Source organism: Gordionus sp. m RMFG-2023, chromosome 3, assembly GCF_954871325.1.
Source record: "Gordionus sp. m RMFG-2023 chromosome 3, tfGorSpeb1-WG-v2, whole genome shotgun sequence".
Classification (NCBI taxonomy): domain Eukaryota; kingdom Metazoa; phylum Nematomorpha; class Gordioida; order Chordodea; family Parachordodidae; genus Gordionus; species Gordionus sp. m RMFG-2023.
Genome location: NC_088777.1, coordinates 38,385,936 through 38,411,136, shown reverse-complemented (window position 1 = coordinate 38,411,136; position 25,201 = coordinate 38,385,936). Strand labels below are relative to the sequence as shown.

General features: G+C 26.8%; 1 protein-coding gene across 2 annotated transcripts in view; it reads left to right on the top strand.

The window, feature by feature from the left end:
• Nucleotides 1-727: 727 nt before the first annotated feature.
• The window catches only part of LOC135927554 (symplekin-like), a 24,939-nt gene continuing 465 nt past the window's right edge, over nt 728-25,201 (top strand). Inside the window, exons 1-17 of one of the 2 annotated variants that reach the window (XM_065463611.1) lie at nt 728-804; nt 846-914; nt 3,967-4,020; nt 4,089-4,162; nt 4,221-4,347; nt 4,394-4,573; nt 4,617-4,860; nt 5,973-6,250; nt 8,861-8,947; nt 11,339-11,482; nt 11,664-11,712; nt 13,359-13,715; nt 19,757-19,931; nt 19,975-20,245; nt 20,289-20,534; nt 22,384-22,828; nt 24,752-24,990. In XM_065463611.1, the coding sequence (XP_065319683.1) occupies nt 787-804; nt 846-914; nt 3,967-4,020; nt 4,089-4,162; nt 4,221-4,347; nt 4,394-4,573; nt 4,617-4,860; nt 5,973-6,250; nt 8,861-8,947; nt 11,339-11,482; nt 11,664-11,712; nt 13,359-13,715; nt 19,757-19,931; nt 19,975-20,245; nt 20,289-20,534; nt 22,384-22,828; nt 24,752-24,990 (3,057 nt within the window). In that variant the 5' untranslated portion in view covers nt 728-786. Of the gene's footprint in view, nt 805-845; nt 915-3,966; nt 4,021-4,088; nt 4,163-4,220; nt 4,348-4,393; nt 4,574-4,616; nt 4,861-5,972; nt 6,251-8,860; nt 8,948-11,338; nt 11,483-11,663; nt 11,713-13,358; nt 13,716-19,756; nt 19,932-19,974; nt 20,246-20,288; nt 20,535-22,383; nt 22,829-24,751; nt 24,991-25,201 lie in introns of those variants that run through there. The other variant, XM_065463612.1, reaches the window with a different exon arrangement.

The following is a 25,201-nucleotide window of genomic DNA, read 5'->3' as shown; positions in this document are numbered from 1 at the left end:
TTAAAAAACCGAGTTTTCAAATTTTAGAGGAAATTTGTGTATGTTATTTTAAAATTAAATTTTAGAAGGCAGATTTTGAAGGTTGTAGTAGCTTCTTAACTCCTTAAGTCACTGCCGATTTTTTTCTTAAAAGTTGTTATATATAAATATATTTTAGTACTCAATGATTTTAGTTTTATACCTTACGGTGTGATTTAAATTATTTTTGTTTTGTTTATATTTTATCGCGTTTACATTTTTTATTATTTTATCATTTAAGTAAAATTAAATCGGTTTGCATAACTTAATGATTGATTATTATTTTATTATAATTTATTTTATCGATTAGTGCAACATATTTTTAAAACAAAATGTATTATTTTATTTTGTGACACAAATATTTTATGATTAATATACTTCAATTTCTTATGATTTTGGATTATTTCTCATGTGCCTTATGATTATTGATTACTTTAGATGTGTTATAATTTTCTGATGAATAAAGTTGTAGAAACAATTCAGACTCATATTTTAGCAAAAGTAAATTCGATTTCAAAAAAAATGTTTTTAAGTAAAAATGATGAACTTGGAATCTGCCCAATCGAAAATAAACAATGCCTATTATTTATATTTATTCTATTATTTCTACCTGATTTTACTATAATTTAATTATTCATCGGTTAAAAATTTTACATAGAATTGTTGTTATATATTTTGAGTGATTCTTTGACATCATCTAAATATGAAGATTACTTGGTGACAGTTATCTTTTTTTATGTTTGCTGCTGTATAAGCTTGAATATTTCAATGAATACAGCTGAGAAAGTATATTATTTTTATAATTAAGTTATATACTATTGTAATAGGTTATATCTCTTCTTAATGTTGCAACTTTAAGCACTTATGATCTAGAAAGAATAAGCGCTCTAAAGGAGGTAAAAATAGAATCTCATCAAATATTTAAAATAATATTTACAATATAACTAAATAGAAATCATAAACCAATACTTATATATTGTATATAACACTTAGGCATATTTAAGATTTTGATAGGGGTGGGGGGAAGCACTCCATAAATTTTATTGGAGATCTTTAGGACCGCTTGTATGCCTTTGGCTATATCAGATTTTTATGAAAAAAATTTTGGGTCACTTTTTTCATAAAAATTTTGAAATATAAAAGTTATTAACTTTTACTATTACTAATATTTCTTTCAAATTTTTTCTTATAATGATATATCATACCATTTTTGGGGAGAGTTGATGTGTAGGGGAAAATTTTAATTAGCTTAGAATGATATTTTTGTAACAGACAATTTGTGATGTGCCCCCCCCCCCCTCCATAGTTATATTCTTCCTAAATTGATAAGGAAACATATCACACTATACTTATTTTAATAATTCCCTTTCTTATTTTTTAAAGTATCATCCTCATGATAATGCAGATTATTAAAAATAACAGGTCAAACAAAAGATTATTGATGAAGTGATAATCAATAAAGTGTAGTATTTATTAATAGTCATTTATTTTTTGGTATTATACTACATATATATTTTGAGTTAGGTTTTGTATTAAAAAAATTGGACTGGGTAACTTAGTAAAATATTGAAAACAGGCAGACTATAGGCTGGGCCAGACAAAAGCTAAATTCCAACAAAACTGGCCCTAAAAATTTTGCTACTTGTAGATTTCTAGTTTTTATACTTTATTTAATTATAAGAAAAAGCTTCCTATTTTGGTGCCCATCTCATTAGACTCATGTCTAATGATGCCACAGTTTTATCCAATGGATCATTTTAAAAAAAAGATATATTAATTAACTAATAAATGTAAGCTCATTTTTCCAGTTCTAGTTAAAACTTGAATTAAAACATTAACTAATAAATGTAAGCTCATTTTTCCAGTTCTAGTTAAAACTTGAATTAAAACCACTAATAAATTTAAATAGACTTCAAATATTGTATAGTAGCTCTTATTTTGGCAGGAAAGTTATTTTCTTAGTTTTGTTTCTTTTTTATTTTATTTTTTAGACTTAATATTTTTGTATATTAGATAATTTTTTAATTAAATTTTATATAATATGTAAAATTATTTTGTGTAAAAATATATTGCAAAAAAAAAGATATTGTCATTTTGTTAATAATTTTATTTTAAAAAACGGTTTCTATTTAATAGATGCAATATAAAATATATCCAAATATATATTTATTAGAAAAAAACATATACCAATCATTGCAAACACAGGCATGTTTGAAAATGAGGCCCTTAATTTTATCAAAACCATAGGCAAAAGAAGGAGACATACAGATAACCTCGACAAAGGATTCTACATTTGTTATCTATTTCTCTATATGCCTGTCCAAATTTTTAAGCATTTACTCATCTCTAGCTTGAGATGTTTTTTTTAAAGTTCATTTTAATTTTTTTTATATATAATTTATATGTATTATTATTTTCATATAATTTTTAACATATTTCATTTTGATATCATTTATGTTGTATTTTATTTCCAAATTGAAACTGTTAAATAAAATTATTACAGTAAGAATATAAAGAATTATAGAAAATATATACTTATAGAATAAAAATTTAAAAAAGACTAAAAAAAAACATGCAACTCTAGAGATTTGTTTTATTTGCTTTTTTGGTTATTAATTATTATTTGCTTAGACAAAGGGTCTATCCTAACATATAAAACTTATGAACATTGATATATGGTTTTTAGTAACTTATAATGTAATATCCTTTTTCAAACACATGTTGAGTGACCTCTTAACAGGCTATCTAGATTGAAAATAACACCATATATATTTATAAAATACATATGTTTAAAAAAGGGACTATATCATTAAAAACAGGGATCCAATCTGAGCATAAACTGAACAAACCAATATAGCCATTATTATTAACACAACCAAAACCAAATCTGAACCATTAAAAAATTTCATTTGAATTGAGCCTCTACTTACTGGTTTGAACCTCTTTATATCCTAACTCGTTTATGGATTATTAATCATTTTTGAATAAGTATCAGTAGCTATTCTATATATTTTTGTTTAAAATTATTTGATAGCGCCAGCTACCCAAGATAGTGTGTAAATGTGTTCTCAATCATGAAATTTATTCCTTCTTATTTATAGATATAATTTTGCAGAAGATAATCTTGAAAATATTTTAATTATGTAAGCAATATAATTTTATAGGGAATAGTGATAAAAATTTTAAAAAATTGCTTCTCTTTGCATATTTATTTATATTCGCATGGAAAAGATTACGAACCAGTTTTTAAAGGTTATCTCAAACCAAACCAAACCGATATTAATCATTTTTTTTAATTTAAAACTGAATCTTCACGAATCATTTTTTTTTTACCGAAATCATCGATTTTACTATATTTAATATATATTTTATAAAGGAATGTTTCTTAAATTACTATTACAAAAATAAATTTATAGATATTAATAATATTTTAAAATAATTTATATCAGATCCATCTAAAAATAGTATAAATTTGAATCTTAACCAAATCAATATATAAAAAATTACCTTATTTTATAAGCTTCTATCGCTTAAATAATGAAAAATTTTAACAATTTTATTTTTTTCTAGATAAAAAGTTATGTAGGCTAGTATTATAAAACTTTTGAGATTAAGCAGCTTCGGATTGATAGCTACCTTTACTCCACTCGGTGTAAAAAGTTAATGTACCGGATAAAAGTTTTTGGTGTGAAACAGGTTTAAAAAGAACCCTTGAGAGTATCTTGAAATCGATAATGCCAATTTTCTTGTGGGATAAAAAGTGAAATTTAAACAACTTGAATTTAGAGATTAACTTTTTTGGTGGTAGAACTATTTTAAAAAAAACCATAGGCCTCCAATTCTTTATATCAATAACTACATCTGCATGTAACTTTTTCAAACACCTCTTTTAAAAATGATGTCCTTAATTATTTAATTATTTATCTTCCTATTATTTAATAATCACAGGCTCAGGAATTGTTATTAACCAAGGAACCAGAACTACTCGACAAATTTATTAACGTAATATTATGATTTTTTTTAAAAAAAATAATAGATTTGTGATAATAATATTTTTTTTATAACATTAGGATATACTCGCCTTTCAAGCTGATAAATCAATCGAGATTAAAAAGACAATCATAAATTTCATCGAAGAAGCATGGTGATTTTTTTTAAATAATAATTTTTTAATGTTTAATTTTTTTTTTAAATATTAAAAGTAAAAGAAATCCCCATAATCTATCTAAAGTGTTGGGACATTTAAATATTCTTTTGAGAGATTGCAATCCAATTATTCAAAAAAAGATCATACAGATTATCACAACCATATACAAACTATTCCTTGAAGTTTTTTTTAAATATGATTTTGCATAATTTATTTGTTACTTACTAGTGGGTAACTAAAAGTGTTAATGTTCAACTAATAACTGATATGACGCATCAAATATGGATTTTTTTGAAAGGTATTAAATCGTATGTGCTGAATCTGTTGGAATCCGAAAATGACGGAATAAGAACACAAGTCATAAAATTTATGGAAATGATTGTGCTTAGCCAGAGTTGTAGATCGGCTGTAAATATATATATTTGTATAAAAAAAATGTATTTTGTTATAGGATTCATTTATGACAAAAACGGCCACATTTTCTTTGGACGAAGTTCCCGAAAGGCACAAATTTTTGCGGTATTTGCAACTCCAAGAGGAAAGCAAACAGATTTTTAATACAATGATAAATCTGTGCGGGTCAATAACTATATCTCATTCAAATTTAAACACGTTATTGGGTTCCTTAACCGATATAGCATTACAACGGCCACAATATATGAATAAAGTTGTATCTTCTTTCATAAATCTATACAGTAAATATTTGAAGATTATACATGAAATATAGTTTTTAAATTTTTAATGGATATTCAAATTAATTTGCAAACAGGCATTCTAATAACGATTTGGTATATGATTATAATTTGAATTAAGAAAATTTTTAATAAAATATTCTATTCTAATTTGAGCTATCTGACTACTTTAGACAATTTTATTCTTATTTCAAACAATTCCTTTATTACTTTTTTGATTAAAACGGTCACTTGTCTAATTTAAACAAAAAAACATTTGATATTTAAAAAAATTTCCCTCTATAGACGCAGACACTTAAACACTCTTTAATGACAAGGCTTCTTTTATTAAGCTAATCTATGAAATGATGCTCACTCTGTTTAATATAGCAAAAATATATAAAACCTGTTTTAGTTATATCTATTACATATCTCGGTCTAACTTTGATCCAATGTATATTTAAAAAAAAATTTATTTATGTTAAGTCTATGGTTCTAATATTCATATTATTATTGCATCTTCTTCCTCTCGTTTGATGATCAGAGTATATACAATCATCTCTGCCCATTAATTCACCTGGCAACATCTCATCCCATCACCATTTTTTATCTATATTCCAAAGAAATAAATTTAATAAGTTTTTTAGACAAGATGTCCCGAGAAACATGGTAAATAAAGTTAAAATCTAGAATAAACTGATTTACTATATATATATTTTTGGAGTGTAGATCTAGATTGTATTGTTGTTAAACGAGTCGATTTTTTCAAATTTCTAACCCAATATTTTAGCCAAAACATAAAACGCAAGCCTGATTTTGCTCATGGATGATAAAAAGATTTAAACATCTATTAACGAAATCTCAAAGCTTGCGCAATATTATTTTGGGGTAAAATCTTATTTAAAATTTGCCTTGAGAATTTTAATACAGGAGTCGGCCTATCGAATATTATTCAGTACGATTTTCTGGTTAAGTTTGATTTTTCTAGAGCCTTGGAGTGGAATCCCAGGAAATATATAGTAAGTAGAATAGTTTTCTATATATCAATTGATTATCATTTTTTCCTAAAGAAAATTATTATACAGTTTATATATAAAAAAAAATTTTTATAATAATAATCTATAAATTTTTAAAAGATAAACTCCCTCCAACATTAGCTAAATCTCAAGTCAGTTCGGTTAAAAAGGGAATTAAAAATAGGTTGATGAGCTTGATCAAACATCCTTCCTCTATCGAATTTCAACAACCTATGATCGCTATTTTGATTGAGCTAGGTGCCTCTCATAACGATATCTTAAAGAATTTGCCCAAAATAAGTAAGGTCAATTCACAGATGCATCTTGGCGATGACATAACCCGAAAATTTTCTTTGGAAGAGAATCAGCCGATTAACTTCAAATCTCTCGATATAACGGTAAATTTTAGGGTTTTTTTTGCCCACTTTAAAATTTTTTTTATCGTCTACTAATATAACGTGAAACGACTCAAATTCTGTGTTCAAGTCATCGACTCATAAACCAAAATCACGACTCGAGTTTTGAACTTGGGTCTTAAACTCAAGTCAAATCATTGTTTTTCTTAGCTAACATCAATTATATAATATTTATATTAAAATTATTAAACCAATATTATTATGGTTTAGTAAATTATAAGTTTTGTATTAATTTTTTTATTATAAATATTGAATTTTTGAGCCTCATAGATAAAGAGTAAAATCCCTTTTTTTATAGGCATATTATAGTCGTGTTCAAATTTTTCGTAAGTATTGGGGCGTTTTATGCTAAAAATTTACTGAGGACATCGCTTTTTATAGGCCTTTGACCACTTTACATTTTTTAAAATATTATATTATATTACGTGTGTTCTTATTTTGAATAAATGGGGCTGGATCAGGAATTTTATTTGCAAAATTTAATTATGGATTTTTTTCAGTAATAAAAATCCATTTCTATATAAAAAAACCCACCATTTTTTTGTTTGCCTTCCAGAAATATGACATCTTTGTTTCCCCAAAAAAAGTCTAACATCAAAGCCCAACCATGTTCTTTTTTTAGATTATAAATAATATGATGTATCATAGAAAATTGATATCAACACACAAGTCTCAATCGGCGGCGGTGATTTTTAAAATTTTTTTATCACCGTTCACCAGCGTGCAGAATTAGCCGCTGCATAATAATGAATTGTAGCGGCGTCGAAGGCGCTATATATTTTAAAAAATGAATTTAATTTATAATTTATTGTATTACATTTTTTTATAATTTATTTGGGTACTCTAATTCCAAAATTGTTAATAGAGTATTCTTAAATCATTTATTGTCCCACTCATAAATAAATTTCTGTATTTCTCATTCTTTAAATTAGACTAAGGAATTACCTTTTATACAGGTCAGAGTCACGCAACACATCAATATTATTCTTATTAAATCAAATTTAAATGTATATATAAATTTGGAATGCACACAAAATATTAATAAATTTAGTTAAATTATTATTGTTGTGAATAAATATTATTTTGTTAAGTTGGCGCATTACAAGGTTATTTTTATTTACCAATGAATTTTAATTCAGATATATAAAAGATTATTTCATTAGGATTATTTGTTACTGGTTAACAAAGTACTTTTTTTTCTAAATTAGCAAGTCTAGGAAATTCCAGTTACTTTTTCCCAAAAGGTTAGTGCATTCTGTTCTGGTGTATGTTGACCGATTAAAATGTGGCATTCCTACTCTAGATTGCTAGTGCCTTTATAATAATTCCGTCAGATTTTTAAAAATTAATTATTGCCTGAAATATATTAGTTCGATTATCCCCTCATCCTTAAATTTATTATTTTCTAGATATTCTTAATTAATTTGTTATTAAATTACCAATTTCTAAGAATAAGTAAAGACATTAGCCTGTTTTGTTTCACATTTTTAAAATAAAATCGTTTACATTATGTTGTTTGTCATTTTTTTAATTATAAAATATTCCAATATTTATATTAGTGATCTGCATCGGGCCTAATTTTTCAAACCCGGCCCGATATTTTTTTAAACCCGAAATTTTTAAAAAAAGTTTTGCCAGCCCGGTCCGAACCCGATATTTTTTTTAAAAAAATTTACCCACCCGGCCCGGCCGGAATTTATTTAAATATAAAAATTAATTTTTATAATTACTCAAAATAAAAGACATGTTATATGTCGTTTAGTTTCAATAAATAAAATAAAATATTTTTATTTTACACAAAAAATTATATATTGATAAATTTAGATACATTTAAAAAAAATTTCAAGGTCCTACCCGACCCTCGAATTTTTTTGAATATTAGGCCCGGCCCGAACCCGATTATTTTAAATAGAATTAGGCCTGAGCCCGGCCCAAAGCCCGTTCGGGCCGGGCCTAACTTTGTAGATCTCTAATTTATATACTCTTAACTTAATAAAAAATATTTACAAAATGGTCGAGTTTTTAAATTAATGACTTGAAATTTTTTAAATCTTTTTTATGAGGCTCAGATTTGTATAAAAAAAATTTTATGATATTTATTGGTCTAATTTTAATTAAATATTATATAATTGATTTTTGCTGCCAAAAACAATAATAATTTGACTCAAGATCAAAACTCGAGTCGCGATTGAGTTTACGACTTAGGTTCAGAACAACTTGAGTTTAAGGCAAATTCAGAACTCACATCGCGACTTGGTTTACGTCTCAACAAAACTCGAGTTGTAAAAATGTGTCGACTACTAGAAGTCGTAGTCAGAAGAATTCGACTATTTATCAACACTAATTTACCAATTTCTTATATGGATATATTTTATAAAAGGGGAAAAAGCAGGTCACATCATAAAATGAACTAATGGATAAATAAATAATTTATTTTTAAGGCTGGGAAATATAAACAGAAACCAAACTGATTTTTTTAAGTTTATATTTATTTGTTAAATATTCAATGTTTTTTTCCTTTTAGATAAAAATGTTTCGATTATTTGATTTATGGGTGTTTTAAATTATATAGAATAATCCTTAATATTATAGGATGAAAAGTTGGAGGAAAATATAAAGAACCAAATATACGAATCTTTGGATAAGCAAACAGTCATAGATTTAGTTTTGGATCACATGGTATACTAATACAATTTTAAATATAATATCTATATTTCACGATCAAAGTATTTTAAATAATTATTTTAAGATATGGTATATTGGATTATTTCGGGTATTTTATTTCTAAAATATTTGTTAAAAGTCAGGTAGACGTTTCAGTATAATAATAATGAACAATTGATGATGAGAGAATATTTCATTATATTAGAGCTGATTTAAATTTCATAATAATATTGAGGTTGGTCATATTAAAGAAGAGGACTGATTGACACAACTTAAGGAAAGAATTTATTTAACTGAATAATTAGAATTTAATTATACGTGATACCTGTGCCCTTTTCATTATATAAAATATCAGAGCTAAGCCTGGACTCTCATCCCATCTGATTGGGTTAAAAATTTAGGATTAACCTAAAAGAGAGGCCCATCCACAATTTTTTAGCAGACTGTTATTATATGCATGCAAGGGCCAAAGGTGCTTAACACTAGTGTTGTTATACGGCTCGTTTTGAGCCGATTTTTCAAAACGGCTAACTCACTACTTTATCCAGAAAAAATATTACCCAAGTCTGAAGATTTTGCTCATAGAAGGAACAAAGGTCTAAGCATATATTAACAAAATCTTGAGGCTTAGGCAATATTTTTCTGGCTAAAATATTGAGTTAGCCGTTTTTAGAAATCGGCTCAAAACGAGCCGTTTAACAACACTACTTAACACCCATAGGAAGTAAGAAGGTAAAAACAAACCCGTACCCGATTAAAATAAAGTTGCGATTTGTCGATGGGAATCGACTAGTTTAATTTTAAGTTGATTTCGTAATTTGATATAGGGGAGTATTTGAAACCAATACAAGTGAAGGTAAGTAAATGAGATAATAAAATGGATCTTATAGATAGTGTCATATAAAGGCGTCTACCTAATAATCAAGCTAGAACTTATGTCCACTTATATGGAGGTTGTTTACCCCTTAAGCCGAAAGAACGATAAAACTGTATGAAGTTGGGGGGTTACAGCTTAAAAGTTAGTGCTACACTGTACAGAGAGTAGAATATTTCAGTTTCTTAAAAAAATACATAGAGATACATAAAAAAATCTGGTAAATAGTGAAGTAAAGAAAGTGCTTATCATGTGTGTGAGGATAAATATGGCCCATAGGATAGTTTTGTTGATTTATGATCGATTTTTTTAAGTCAATACGATTTGTATTTGCATTATGTTTTACTTTTACATGACTGCAGCCACGCCAGGGCTTCATGTACTATATTATATTTGTTCTTATCACATGCCCGTACGATTTTATCCATCTTGGGGGTGGGGTTGACTGGACCAACACACTTTGCATTGTTACAATCAAAATTAAAAAGAGTAATAATGATCTATATCTTCATCTCTTTGAAAACTACTCTATGATGATTGACTTAACAATTTTTCAATTACAGGAGACTATATTAAAAATTAAACGAGGTGTCCTAATTGATACTTAATATGACTGTAAAATTGAGGTCCGATTCTTATCTGGGAACATTTTTTTTCATTTAATAAAATATATATTAAAATCTAACTTATAAAAGCAAACTATTATATCATAGGCAGTGTAAATTTAAAATTGACATTAGGATTTCACGATAATGTTTTAATAATATCCGAAAAATAAAGATCACTATAGTCCATATTTTTAATATTGTGAGAATAGGAAATTAGGCTAGAGATCATGCAATTTGATTCACAATACCATATTTTCACTCATTATAGCGAGATTGTTTAACGGTCATTTTACCTTTAATTTTATAAACATTTGGCCAAAAATATCCATACCCGTATCAAGTAGCATATAGATTTTTTACTATTTAATTTTACTCGCGGACTTTGGTTATATCAATTATTACTTTCTAACAATAACACTGGTCTTATTGATCATCATTCGGGGATTTTCTTTCTATTAAAATTGACAAATGAAAGGTTAAATTGTCAATCGATAAAAACAATCTATCTGAACATATAATTTTAATTGGAAATCATATAAATTACAAAATCATTTGAAGTTCGCACTTTAAGAATCAAATTTATAATTTTTTCCTTTGATTGATTATTATAAGTGCGGAGGTCAAAATTTTAAATCCGACCTGGATTTTAAAAAAATTCTTTTTTTTAAACAAACATATTATTTGACCATTTTATCTTTTTATTGATTATTACATGATTTTTAACATTTTCCATTTGATTAATTTAATTTGAATTATTTTTTTTGGATCGCATCTCGGCAACAAATGATTTGGTTGTAATTTTTTATTTAAAATTATATGATTATACGGGACGGGTTAATAGTCCCCTGATATTTATCTTTATTACAATTAAAGAGAAAAACACTTCTTATATTAGTTGCTACACTTATCATTTTTTTTCGATAGAATTATCTTCCAGAAATCATTCCAAAAATATTTGTCGATAATTATCAACCAATTCGAACAGCAGGTTCTAATTCACAAATTATGGTTTTAGCTCAACTTCTAACAGACATGATATCAAAGGATAATAAACCTATATTTGAAAAGGTAATTTAAATATAATTTTCTGACGATCTAAACTTCCTACCCATTAACTCCTCACTTGAATAGGTCCATATTTTTTAAAAGAAATTTTTTTTTAAAATTTAATCATTATAACATTTTGTTTTTATTCACTTTATAACCAGTTAACTAAATATATTTTAATTATAAAAAATCTCTTCCATAGGTCGAAGCAGAAACTTTCAAAGATTATGGACGAAATTTCCAAAAATCAAGTTTCATTGTTAATATTTTAATTTTATATCTAAAATTATTTTGAAAATTACAACTTTTATTTTTGTCGAAGCAAATTAAATGAAAGCTATATTATAAATTTATTATACCACTATTAAAATTTGAAATAGAGTCCTACGAAGAAGTCTGAGCTTCAGTATTATATTATATAACATATACATTGAATATCACGATTACAATTTGAATTTAAAAAGATAAAATTTAAAAAAAATCAGTAAGGTGGAATACATTTTCTCATATGATATTTTTTAAAATTAATTAAAATTCGTGTTGTAAAGAGATGCATTTAAAGTGAACTCGTTTGTGAAGAAATTTCGTTTTTGAAAAACATGGTGAAAGGTGTTTCCTCTAATTTTAAACGTGAACGTATTCATATTTTTATTTAAAGAAGTTCATTTTTGCTTATTTATTTAAAAAAGCTTTAATTTTTATTAATTAAACTTAAAAAATTCCATTCTGTATCCTTCAGATATTTTTAAGTACTTTTTTTATTTCTTACTAGCGTCTATTTAACTCTCAGATAATCATATATATATTTGCCATGGTTTAGTTACACAATATGCATTAATATGCATTTCAATTTTAGATTTTTAAAACAATATTAAAATAAATTGTATAAAAATATTGTAATAAATCATGGAATATTTTATTGTTTTTAAAAATTTAAGCATATAATATTTGCAGATTTTTTTAGTGGCATAGTGTCCTTTTACAAACATATTGTGGCCTTTTACAATTTCAATGTGACTAAATAAGCTATATATGAAGATCAGTATATTATTTGTTCCACAAAACATTCACTATTCAAACTCTATAATGGTTTTGGAAAACTTTCACAGAATAAAATAATTAAAAAAAAAACTAGTATCATATTTAAATAAATATGCAGAAAACCAAGAAATTTAACAACGGACAGCTTATTCTAGAAAAAATTGACAAATAATTTGTGGAAAATTTAATTGTCTATCAAAAAAAAATTAGATAAAATTTTTATTTTTAAAAAATTTCCAGAAGTAATACTTTTATTTATCAAATATAACTTCGCAATACCATTCTAAGCTCCCCTAGAACGCGTTTTTAGCTTAGCAAATTCTGCTTTAACCGTAAGACATTCTTGCATGTCCTATAAACATGAAAAGCAATTTTTATTAAAAATCTAGAGAAATTATTTTTAACAAATTATATTTTGTTTTATATTTTTACATATTATATTCTATTACAAAGCATAAATATTAAACTAACATAACATGGTGTTATTATATTATGCATTTATTTGTATTAAATATATATGCATTTTAAAAAATATATTTTTAGATGAACGCACTCTTTTTTTTGTAAATGCACTACTAACGTTAATTTATTATGTAAAAAAATTTACAACACTAATTAAAATATATAAAAATTTTAATAATTATCAGTTACATTAAAATAGGAAATAAAATGAATATTTTGAAATATAATTTCCTAATTCCATTTATAAAAAATTGGACCCGCCTACACCGAAATTATTTTATAGATTTCGAGCGGTTTCGGGTCTAAAAATTATTTTGCAAGTCGCTCATTTGAAATTATCATTTAATCATTTTTTTTATTCAATCATGCCTAACGTCTTTATTAATACGAGTAGCTAGCAATATAAACAAACATGAGATTATGGAAGGCAAAGAAGAGTCAAAGAAGCTAGATGATGGGAGTCATCTCGTTATGGCGTTTCAAGCCTTGAGCTCTCGTCTCAAAAAATGTTGCTCGGGAGCACGTTACGACCTCGTGAGCCGTGCCACTAAATCCAGGCAACTATTGCGTTCTCTTCCCGCCCACGATCATCTGGCACTTTTAATACCAGATTTTGAAGTTAACACCTTATGTATAAATGCCTGCCTCCGGATACTCACCACCGCGTCTCCTTCCGCCTGCCAACAAAGGATACCCCTCCTTCTCAAAATTATTCAAGACACCGAGGACACTTCCCCCAAACTATTTTCGGGTTCTTTAAACATGATTATTTTTTATACCTAAAGCTTTAATAATTGTGAATTTTAAAATGTTTGCCATTTTGATAAAAAAAATATCTAGACTTTTGAATAAGCATGATGTGTGATCATATAAAATATTATATGGGAAGGTTAGAAATAGAAGTTCTCCCTCAATATAGAAGAAATATGCTTAAAATATATTGAGAAATTATAGACTCTCTTATAGAGGTCTCCAAAGTGATTTTTTCACAACCCGAACCCGAATTATAAAAAAAAATTTAACCCGACCCGAACTCTACTCATTTTTAAATTTGAGTGTGAATATAATATCCAAAAAACAATTAATGTATTACCGTAAATAAAAGTTTATTTAACCGCCATAATATAATCAATATTTATATTAAGTTTCATTTTATTTAAATTGGAAACATCTTTCATTTAGTTTAAATATTAAAAAGGTTGAAATACAATCGAATTTAAAAATTATTCTGATTATATAAAAATAATATGAGATATAGTGAACATATTGTAAAGATATATCAATATTCTCATCAATTTCAATAGTCTAGCATAGTGAATAATTGTGATATATAAATATTGAGAAGTCGAGTTTGTCAGGCTTTCAACAAGTCCTCCTATCTCCAAAGCCCTACCAGCCGCTGAAAGTGCTCCTAGAGGAAGCAGGGATAGCCAGAAATATAAGAGTTAAAATACTTAAATTGGGAAAGGCGTTTTGATAAGTCTTCCATCAATTTAAGATTTGGTAAACGATTTTAAATATTGAAAATTTGAGGCTATTCAAAGATATTAGATAAATATATTTTAATTAACCTGATATAATATGATGTAAATAAAGTATGTAATAATAACACAAATATATAAGAACAAAAAAGTTTGATATCGGATGTTATGTAAAATAATAATTAAAAATGATGAAATCTCTTAGATAAAAAATGACACCTTCTAATTGACATTATGAATTAAAATGATTATTTAGGATATTAATATTTATTTATCGGGTCGGGCACTTGTTACAACCCGAGCCTGAAAATAAAAAATCTTTTATGACCTATGGACAACCTGTGCAGACCTCTCATATAATAATATTGTTGTAACCAGAACTTGGAACTAGTGTTAAACGGCTCGATTTGGAGCCGATTTTTAAAAATGGGTAATGTAATGTATTTTAAGTAGTAGTAAAATATCGATTTTTTTTTATTCTTTTATTTAGTATCCAGAATCAAAATCATCATTTATTATTCAAATTAATATCAAATTATATAATACTAATAAAAAATAAACATTTTACAAAAAACCAATTTAATACACATCATTTATCCCCAGTCTATCTGGTTTCGATCGTATTGACTTGTTTCTTCCTTCCTCTCCTTTAAATTCATTTCATCGTTATTTTTTATCACATTCTCTTTGTTTACTATCTCTTCGGTTTTCTCTTCTACTTCAGTTCTCTCTTCTAATTCGTATTCTTCAATTAATAATATATTTTAGGTTCTTTTTCTTAATTGGTCCGTACGACGTATAATCGTATTACCCGCTATACTTACTTCATAACGTTGTGATCCGAGTATGTCTTTAATAATAGCTTCTTCCCATTTTTTTTCTTTATTATTGTAAAGGCGCGACCCTGGAATTTTTGATTGTTGTATTCTAACTTCTCCTTTTTGTTCACTCGCGAATATTTGATCTAACAATCCTCTAGGTTTAAATTTTAGTAGTATTTCAGCGGAACTTTGTTCAGTTTCTTTCCCTGGTGTATTTCTGTAATTGTAGAGAAAAATAGCTAGACTGGTTTCTAAATCCCTCTCGTTTCTTTTATTCATACTCTGTTTAAAAGTTTGAACTAAACGTTCGGCCATGCCGTTTGTCTGAGGATGATAAAGACTTCCGTGCACTAATTGAATCCCGTTTTTTCACAAAAATCATTGAAATCTTTGCTGCTGAATTGGGGTCCGTTATCAGAAACGATTATCTTGGGAAATCCGAATCTTGCAAAAATATTTCTTAATATTTTTATCGTGCTTTCGGTTGTAGTGCTAGTCATGGGAACTGTCTCTGGCCAGCACACTGCCAACCAATAATGATTTTGAAATGGTCCAGCATAATCAATATGTACTCGGTGCCATGCTTTTGGTGGTTTTGGCCAATTTTGAACTGCTGTCATTTGAGGCATATCGTGTTATTCCTGGCATTCTCTACATTTTTCGACCTACGTTTCTATATCTTGGTTTATATTAGGCCACCGCGCATATTGTCGTGCTCTCATTTTCATTTTTACCATTCCGATATGTCCTTGATGTATCATGTCCAACGCGTTGTTTCGGTATTGTTTTGGTATTATCATTTTAGTTCTCCATAATAAATAACCTCTCTCTGTTGTAATTTCCTCTCTCCTATGGCTATACTCCTTTAAACATGCATCATAGTTTATTGGCCATCCATCTATTGTATATCTGTATACTTTAGAAAGTATATCATCTCACATTGTTTTGTCACAACGACAAGATTGTCATTGTGCATCAAAACCTAAATATAAAAATAGAAAACAAATATATATATAAAAAGGAAATTAATAATAATTAGGAATCACGAAATCATAAAATCCACTTTAAGTCTTTATTCAAAATTATAACATTATCAAATTAACAAAATTATAATAGTAAAAATCATAAAAAGGAAAAAGAAAAAGAAAATACAAAAAAAATTAATAATTAAAAAAAGATTTTTTGTATCGTAAAAATTGGCCTTTTTATACTCTTTTCAATCTTCTTATAACTAATATTCATAACTATTCAAATATAATCTTTTTATCACGCGTTATAACAATAAATCCACAAGAATTCTTTATGCAAATTAAATATAAAGTACAACAAAATCCAAAGGAATTCTTTATGCAAATTAAATCTAACATTTACAACATGTTTCTCTTTCAATCTCGCTTGCATTTAAAGGTGTTTCTCCCACCTGTATTTGATCTAGCGTTTCTTCTTTTGATATTGGAGTCCCTCTTTATGGGTAATCTAGATAGCATGTCAGCATTTGCTATTTATCTACTACTTTTGACTGACTTTTATTTCATATTGGTAATGGTAACCTGTTAATAATAAAGCCCATCTTTGTATTCTGGCTGTAGATGTTGTTGGTATATCTTTTCTTGGATGAAATAAACTCATTAATGGTTTGTGGTCTGTTTGTAATGTGAACTTTTTTCCATATATAAATTCTTTGAATTTTGTAACCCCAAATATGATGGCCAAAGCTCCTCTTTCTATTTGGCTATAATTTTTTCAGCTGCATTTAGCGTTCTTGAGGCGAATGCAATTGGTCTCTCCTTACATCCTTCTATATGTGATATTACTGCCCCAATTCCTATGGCTGATGCAATCTGTTGCTAATATAATGGGTAATTTTGGATCATAATGTCGTAATTTTGGAGTACTACTTATTTCTTGCTTTATTTTTTCATACGCGTCTTTGCATTCATTAACAACAACAACTGCTTTTTCTAATAATTTGTATAATGGTTTGGCTTTGGCTGCAAAATTTGAAATAAATTTTGAACAGTATGTTGCTGACCCTAGAAATGACTGTAATTGTATCAAATTTGTTTTGTTTCTGGTGCCTTCTTTACAGTATTTTTTCGGTAGTTGTAATTCCGTTTTTTAAAATATTATGTCCTAAGTATTCGACATTTTGTTTAAAAAATTTACATTTTTCTATTTTTAGCTTGATTCCATTTTCATCTAGACATTTTAGTACCCTTTTTAAATTTGTTTCGTGTTTCTCTCTATTTTTCCCGGTTATTATAATATCTAAATAACAAGCTACTCCTTCAAAACCTTTTTATAAATTCTCGATGGCTCATTTAAATATTGCTAGAGAAGACGATATATTTAAATAATCATCTATGCGTATTGATTACAAAATATTTTTGAGACTCTTCCCCCACTTTAATTTGAAAATAGGCATCTGAGAGATCCAATATTGAAAATTCCTCTCTTTTCCCCAAATTGGCTAATAAATCTTGGATTCTTGGTATTGGATATGAATCAATATTAATATTTTGATTTATAGTTCTTTTAAAATCCCCGCAAATTCTTAATGTTTTATCTTTCCTTTTAACAATTACTTTGGGTGATGCATAAAGTGAATGATTAATTTTCTCTCTTACTCCTATTTTTTGCAATCTATCTAAATTTTCTTCAACTTTATCTTTTAAAGCGTATGGTACGGGACGTGATTTACAGAAAATTGGTTTCTCGTTTTTCATATATATTTGTGCCTTAAAATCTTTCAAGCAGCCTAATTCTTTGGTAAATAATCGAGGAAATTCATTTTGTATATTATTATTATTTATTTGTATGGTCCTTTCAGGTAATTCAGTCATTTTGGGAAATTTAGTTATCCAATTTCTTCCAATTAGATTTTTGGTATATCCTTTTGTAATTATGAGAGGTAGTTCTAATGTTTGCCCTTTATATTCTACTTTTACTACAGACTGACCTAATAGTGGTTGGTTCCTTTAGCAATTTGTTAATTTAGAATGATTAAGTTTATTTTTCCAATCTATTTCGTTAATTATACTGACCCCAGCTTCAGTATCCAATTCCATTCTTATATCGCTGTTATTTATTTTGACATTCACCCAAAATTCTGGATTATATTCGTTTGTTTTATTATTAATAAAATTCACTATTTCTTTTCTACAGACTCGAGCAATGTGCCCAATTTTGTTGCATTTATAACAAGTAGCATTCTTGAAAAGACAATTTTCCCTTCTGAGGTTTCCGCCGCAGGAGTGGCATGGATTTGGTTTTTTGTAGCTCGCATTATAATTATAATATGATTTTGATTGTTTATCATTATTAACTTTTTTAATTTTATTTATATTATCATTATGTTCCTCTTCTAAATGATCGATTTTAGTTTCATCATTTTGTATTAATTTTGTATTTTTTATTGCTGTTTCTACTGCAGTAGCTATCTGAATAGCTTTTTTATGCCTATATCGTCTTCGGATAGTAATCTTTGTAAAAATTTTGGATTTTTTATTCCGAATTTAAATTTATCTCTTAATGAAGTATTTAAATATTCCCCCTAATTTTCGTAGATTTTGTATATAGTCTATTAGTTTTTCATCATTTTGTTGATTATATAGATAAAAATTATATCTCTACTATTATATTAGGTTTGGGATGAAAATGTTTGATTAAAATATTATGTATTTCTAATACCTCTTTGTTTCCCGGACTATCAGGTGCACATAAATTTACCAGTATTTTGTAAATTTCACACCCTATTGTTAATAACAGATTTTTCTTGTGATAATGTTAAACTTGGTTGTGTGTTTTTAATTCTTGAAATAAGTTGTATAAAATATCGTAATCTTTTCATTCTTTTATTTAGTATCCAAAATCAAAATCATAATTTATTATTCAAATTAATATCAAATTATATAATAAAAAAAATAAACATTTTACAAAAAATAACAAAAACAACAATTTAATACACATCAGATAACTTAATATTTTACCCAGAAAAATATTTCGCAAGCATGAATATTTTGCCCATAATTGGCACAACGTTTCGAACATCTATTGGCAAATTTTCGACGTTTAGGCAATATTTTTCTGGCTAAGATATTGAGTTTGGCTGTTTTAAAGTTCAAATCGATCCATTTAACAACACTACCTGAAACCCTCTATTTGAAATTTATAAGAACCAGAATCCATTTTAAAATTTCTGGGAACCTGTTCTAGCAAAAGTGCAAGTAATTTATATATAAATGGGTAAAAGTTGTGTGAAATCCTCTAAATTTTTAAATATTTACACGATCATATTTATAATTCAAATAAATAAGAAAACTAGATATTTATTATATTATATTTTTACAATTTAAATAGGACTTTAGTAAGAAGACCTTTATTTATTTTAAATATTTCATTACTTAGTTTAAGAAAATTGGAGTAAAATTAAGATATATATTTTTTTAAATATAAATTTAATTCAATTATAACAATTATATATTTTATAGTGGTAGTTGATTACATATTGGAAAATATGCTAGGGCAATATGAATTAGCTCTTTCTTTATTGATGAAAACATATGAAAATGCCTTAATATCTCTAAATAATGAATTCAAACAATATGAAGATTTACTAAATTTATTTATCCGAAGCATCATGGAAAAAAATATATGGATTAATGAGTCAATTTAAATCATTAAATAAATAAATTCAATTTTTTTATAGATTATTGTTAAAACTTCTCTTGGAAGTTCCTTTAATAACCGAATCAAATATTCAGCAACTTAAACAATGTATAATAGGGTCTGATAATGACGCAATTATATTCTCGATATTTATTAAAATGTCCCATTATCGACCTAGTATTAGGGAAGTTATTATAAATCAATTGATTTTAGATTTTACCATTCATTCCGATAATCTCGTAATCAGAAGATTATCATTGGATATTGTAGTCGAAATTTATAATAATAAGAATTATTCTTCCATAATTGAAGTTTTTTATAAAAAAATTTTATGTATTAAAAATATATACTTAGGAATTTGCACTTAGGCATTTAAAACTTTTGTCCCTCGAGAGTCCACCAAAGTCTTTATACTCGAAAATTAATTACCAAAATAACTTTGAAGATAAACTCTGGAATGATGAAACCATAAAATTATGTCTGCAGCTATTTTTACAAATTCTTCCAAAAAATCATAAATTTATTAATGACTTAATCAATGTGTATGTTGATGCCCACTCAGATATTAAGCGAATTATATTGAGATCGCTGGAAGGACCGGTATTATTAATTCTAATATTTAGAAATTAAAGTTTTCATATTTGTAATTATCATTTTGATTGAAGTTGATATTTTTAAGTCTGTTTGATACACATTAGTTACTGTAAAACTAATTTCTTCTTATAAAGACGACTAACTAATTTTCAAAGGGAGTTTTAACTATAGACTATTAATTAACTGTCTACCCACAAAAATAAAATTTAGTCAGAAATATTATCGATATATAAATTCTATAAATTTGGAAAAATGATCTTTATTTATAATAACATATAATATTTGTTTATATTTAGGTGGCATATTTAAGTTTTCAGATTTTTTTGGGAGGGCCTCCTTTAATCGTAAGATTTTGATTGTTTATCAGTTTTCGATTAAGTTCCTGTTATCAAATTTTCGTTAAATAGAGTTTAAAATTCCTGAACCCGAATTCGGGGTCCAGAACCCTGGTATTTTTGTCCATTTCGGCCAAAATGGACATCACTTTTAATACGAATTTTTATACAGGTAACTATTCTATTTATGCTTTTATTTAATATGTCAGATAATTCCAGGTAATATTTAAACAATATTTAAGATGTATTAAATGGACCAATCAGAAAGTGGACGAATTTACGATCTTAGTTTAATAAATCAATTTTTTAAGTTAAAACCTACGAAAATTCGAGGGATTTAGAAAATTTTTATGTATGGCAAATTATTAGTTAACTTTTATTTATAAATAGCACCATATCTTACATTTGACTTGAATATTATCATTAAATAGATTATCGACCAAAAAATCTATACCATGAAGGTTTTTAGAACTTGAATAGCCTTGAAAATAAAAGGGAAGAAAAGATAAGCGCCGATATTGAAATGAGATCGGCCGAATTCTGAATATTTTTACGGTCCGGCACAGAATTTTTTAAAATTTCGTTATTTTGAATAATTTTGTAAATTGTTTCAAATGAAAATATAAGTAATAAATAAATCCATAATAATATTTTCCCACTCATTGAATGATATAATTTGTTTTTAAAAAATTTTGTTTTTTTAAACATTTTTAAATCTGGCCCAAATTTTTAAAATCATATCATTTTTCGACCTGTTCCAAACCAAGTCTGCAATATAATCACATACACTCATAAATTTAAAAACTAACTTATTTCCATAATATCTCGATTTATATATAATTATAGGCGATAATATCTATTTTAGTTAAGTTCTAAAAAAATGATACTTAATAATTTATAAATCTAATCCTGGCCATCTTATAAAATCAAAAAAATTGTCAAAAATATTCTGCCGCCTAAAATTTCGAAAAGTTATGCCCTTTTATAAATATACAATAAATAACACAATTATGATTATAGGAAACAATCTATTTTAAAATAATTTAATTTAGCGTGTTTGAAGGAGCGCGTTCGTGAGTAAAATATAATTAGGTAACGCATTTATTTACTCCTCGTCTAAAAAGATATACAGAGGCAAATGCCCCTCCCCGATCATGTGAATACTTATTTGAACTGGATAAAAAATATAGCTTATTTACATATTGCAATTTTTTTGTGCGTAGTTACTATTTTATAGTTAAAACTCCTTTTTGGTAAGTAATTTGTATTAAATTACATTTATATGTGATTTGTCCATTCTAGTCTTTTTAAACGGCTCGATTTTTAAAAACGGCTAACCGAATTTTAGCCAGAAAATATTATCTAAGCCTTGAAGACTTTGCTCATTGATGGCAGAAAGGTTTCAACATTCTGTTAACGAAATTTCAAGGCTTGCATAATATTATTTTAGCTTTAATTTAAAATCAGATAAACCTAGAAGTTTAAACTACTCCATTCTCTAACTTTTTTTAATTTAAAAGGTGAAATTAATGGGTGGCGTAGAATCAAGCGAATTATTATCAGCCATTAAAAAATGTGTTAAAGGGTCAGAAACCTTAATAACTCGTTTAGTTTATATATTAACTATCGAATCGAGTTCGAATATCTCTAGCCATCGGCCACCTGTCAGCCTAGTGAATGCGGTTCGCTGGCTCTACTACCAAACCAAAACTGTTACCGATGTACGGTTATTGATACCTATTGTCACCGGTCTTACTAGAGAAGAAATTTTGAACCTCCTTCCTAAATTCGTAGCCTTATCTAACATTAATTTACTTAAAGAAGTACTTTACAAATGTTGTTCTTATGTCTCGATATTAACGCCTTCTGAACTATTGGTTGCTTTGCACATGATACCTGCTATGATGACCCCTTCATTTACTACCACTATTCCTAAAGTTGACGAAGATACTGGCGATCCTGAAGGTAATTTATTTTAAAAATAATGATTTCGCGAAGCCGCTTATTTACCGAAATTTTCGCTTTTTTATCTTAAAACTTGTAACCTATATCAGAAATACCTTATTTCATTATTAGTTAAATCTTATTCTATCTTTATATAAAAGTTTGGACAAAAATACATATATTATCATAACAACTATTATAATTTTTGTTTAATGGATGGATTATAATTTTATATAATCTTGTTAGAGTTCTCATTAATATTAAGGTCAATTTATTTGGCTCCCCGTAAAGTTTCAATAAGTTAAATGGCTTTGCATAATCCTATGTGTAAATAAATATTGCATTATTCAGGGATTCAAAAGTTTCCAATTTCCTTTTTTCAAAGGGTTCTTATGGGAAATTTTTTTTCTGTTTTAATAATTAAAATACGTTCTAACTTATTTTTTGAAATTTCGATCCGGGTTCTAAATATTTTATTTTTTAAGAACCTTTTTTAGTACATTATTCACATTATGATTATTTTAAGATTCTATTTAACCGCTCATTCATAGTTGGGGCGAATTATAAAAAACATGCTGTATTTTTGTATACTTGACCGCGAAATCGCGCTAATATAAACGAGCGGTTATCTTTCATTCATAATTAGCGCGAAGTCGCGGTGAAGTATATAAAAAATGAAAGCAGGGTAACTCCGATTTAGATTGGAAGAAATTGAGTTGTCAAAATTGTATCCTAACATCTCCAAAAAATTAATTTTAAATATTTTGTATAAATAATTGTCAGTTTTTAAAAAAAAAATCGTTTTCCTGCAAAATTAATTAGAATTAAATCTAGAGATGCAAAATTCCATTTTTTTTGATTCCGATACCTTATTTAAATATTTTTAAAAAATACCAATATCTTGATTTTTTTTTAAAAATTTCTTATTTTTAATGCTTTTATTTATTTTAAAAATATTATTTTTTTAAATCGTTTTTAATTTAAAATATACTAGAGACCTAGAGGTACCATATGCACGACAACGCCCGGAATTTTTAAAAAATTTTGGCCAGGCCTGGGTTTTTTATTTTCAGGCCCGGCTCGGGTATTTAAAAAAAATTTAGACCCGGCCCGAGTATATTAAAAAATTAAAATACGGCCTATGTACCAGGGCTTGCAGGTCTCTGATATGTTAGCATTAATGTGTTATTTTTTTTAAATCATATTTTTAGTGCGTTTTTTAATAATTAAAAAATGATTTTGCTGGAAATGTATTGCAACATGTTGTAGAAAACTCTGCTTTATAATTGTTAGAAAATTATGCCATGCACATTTGAACTTAATATGCTTTATAATACGTTTTTTCATTAATTTTTATATAAATTATAAATGTCTCAAAGGCTAACGGCAAAATTTTCTCAATTCAGGATAGGTATTCTAAGCATGCTGGAATACATTTCCGGTAAAATCAGATAAAAACGCCCTCCAATAATGATTTAAAGTTGAAAAATTAATCATTTGTATAAAATGACATACCTTAAATTTAAAAAACATAAAACTTATGAATTTATTGTAAAATCATATCATACCACATCTACAAAAATTAATATAGTAAATTTAAGTATCAAAAGAATTAAGATTTTTTAAAATTCATTTTCTAATTATATTTTCCATAAAGCAGCCGACAATCTCACTCATTATACGAATTAAAAAATCTTTTTAAATGTCTATTCTATATTTTAAATTATTTGCTTCTAAATATTATGCATCTCCAGTTACAGTGATACCACTATTCGGGGTAAATGGGTCCGATTTTTTGAACAAACACTCAAATGGGGCATGAGGACCCATTATTTTAAAAATTGTTTTACATATTAGATAAATTTCAATCATAAATATATTTTAGTTGTTTCTTGAATTGGTAACTCCTTACACATTTAAATCTAGTTTTAATAAATATAATAGGTAAGGTAGAAATTGAAGAGAATACATGCGACACCAAAGCTCTAATTAGGGCCATCAATATATGTTTCGCAAACAAAAGACTATTCACTCCAGAAGTTATATCAATAGCAATTGAATCCTTGGTTGAAGTCAACCCCTTGCCAATTTTATTTATGAGAAGTGTCATTCAATCCATAGTTCAATATCCCAAGCTAATCGGCTTTATCGTTAAAATTTTATACAATCTTGTCGAGAAGGAAGTATAGTCTTTGTTTATAATTGCTAAATTTGAGAAACGAACATATAAAGAGAGATAACATATCTAAGCGTATAATTTATTGTATATTTAGCCTTGGCAATTAAAAAGTAGACGTTGGAAAATGTAGGCATTTAAATTGAGAGAAAATCTAGATTACGCATTTATAAATTGCTTACAATAGACTAGGTTTGAATCTAAAGCTAAGATAAATA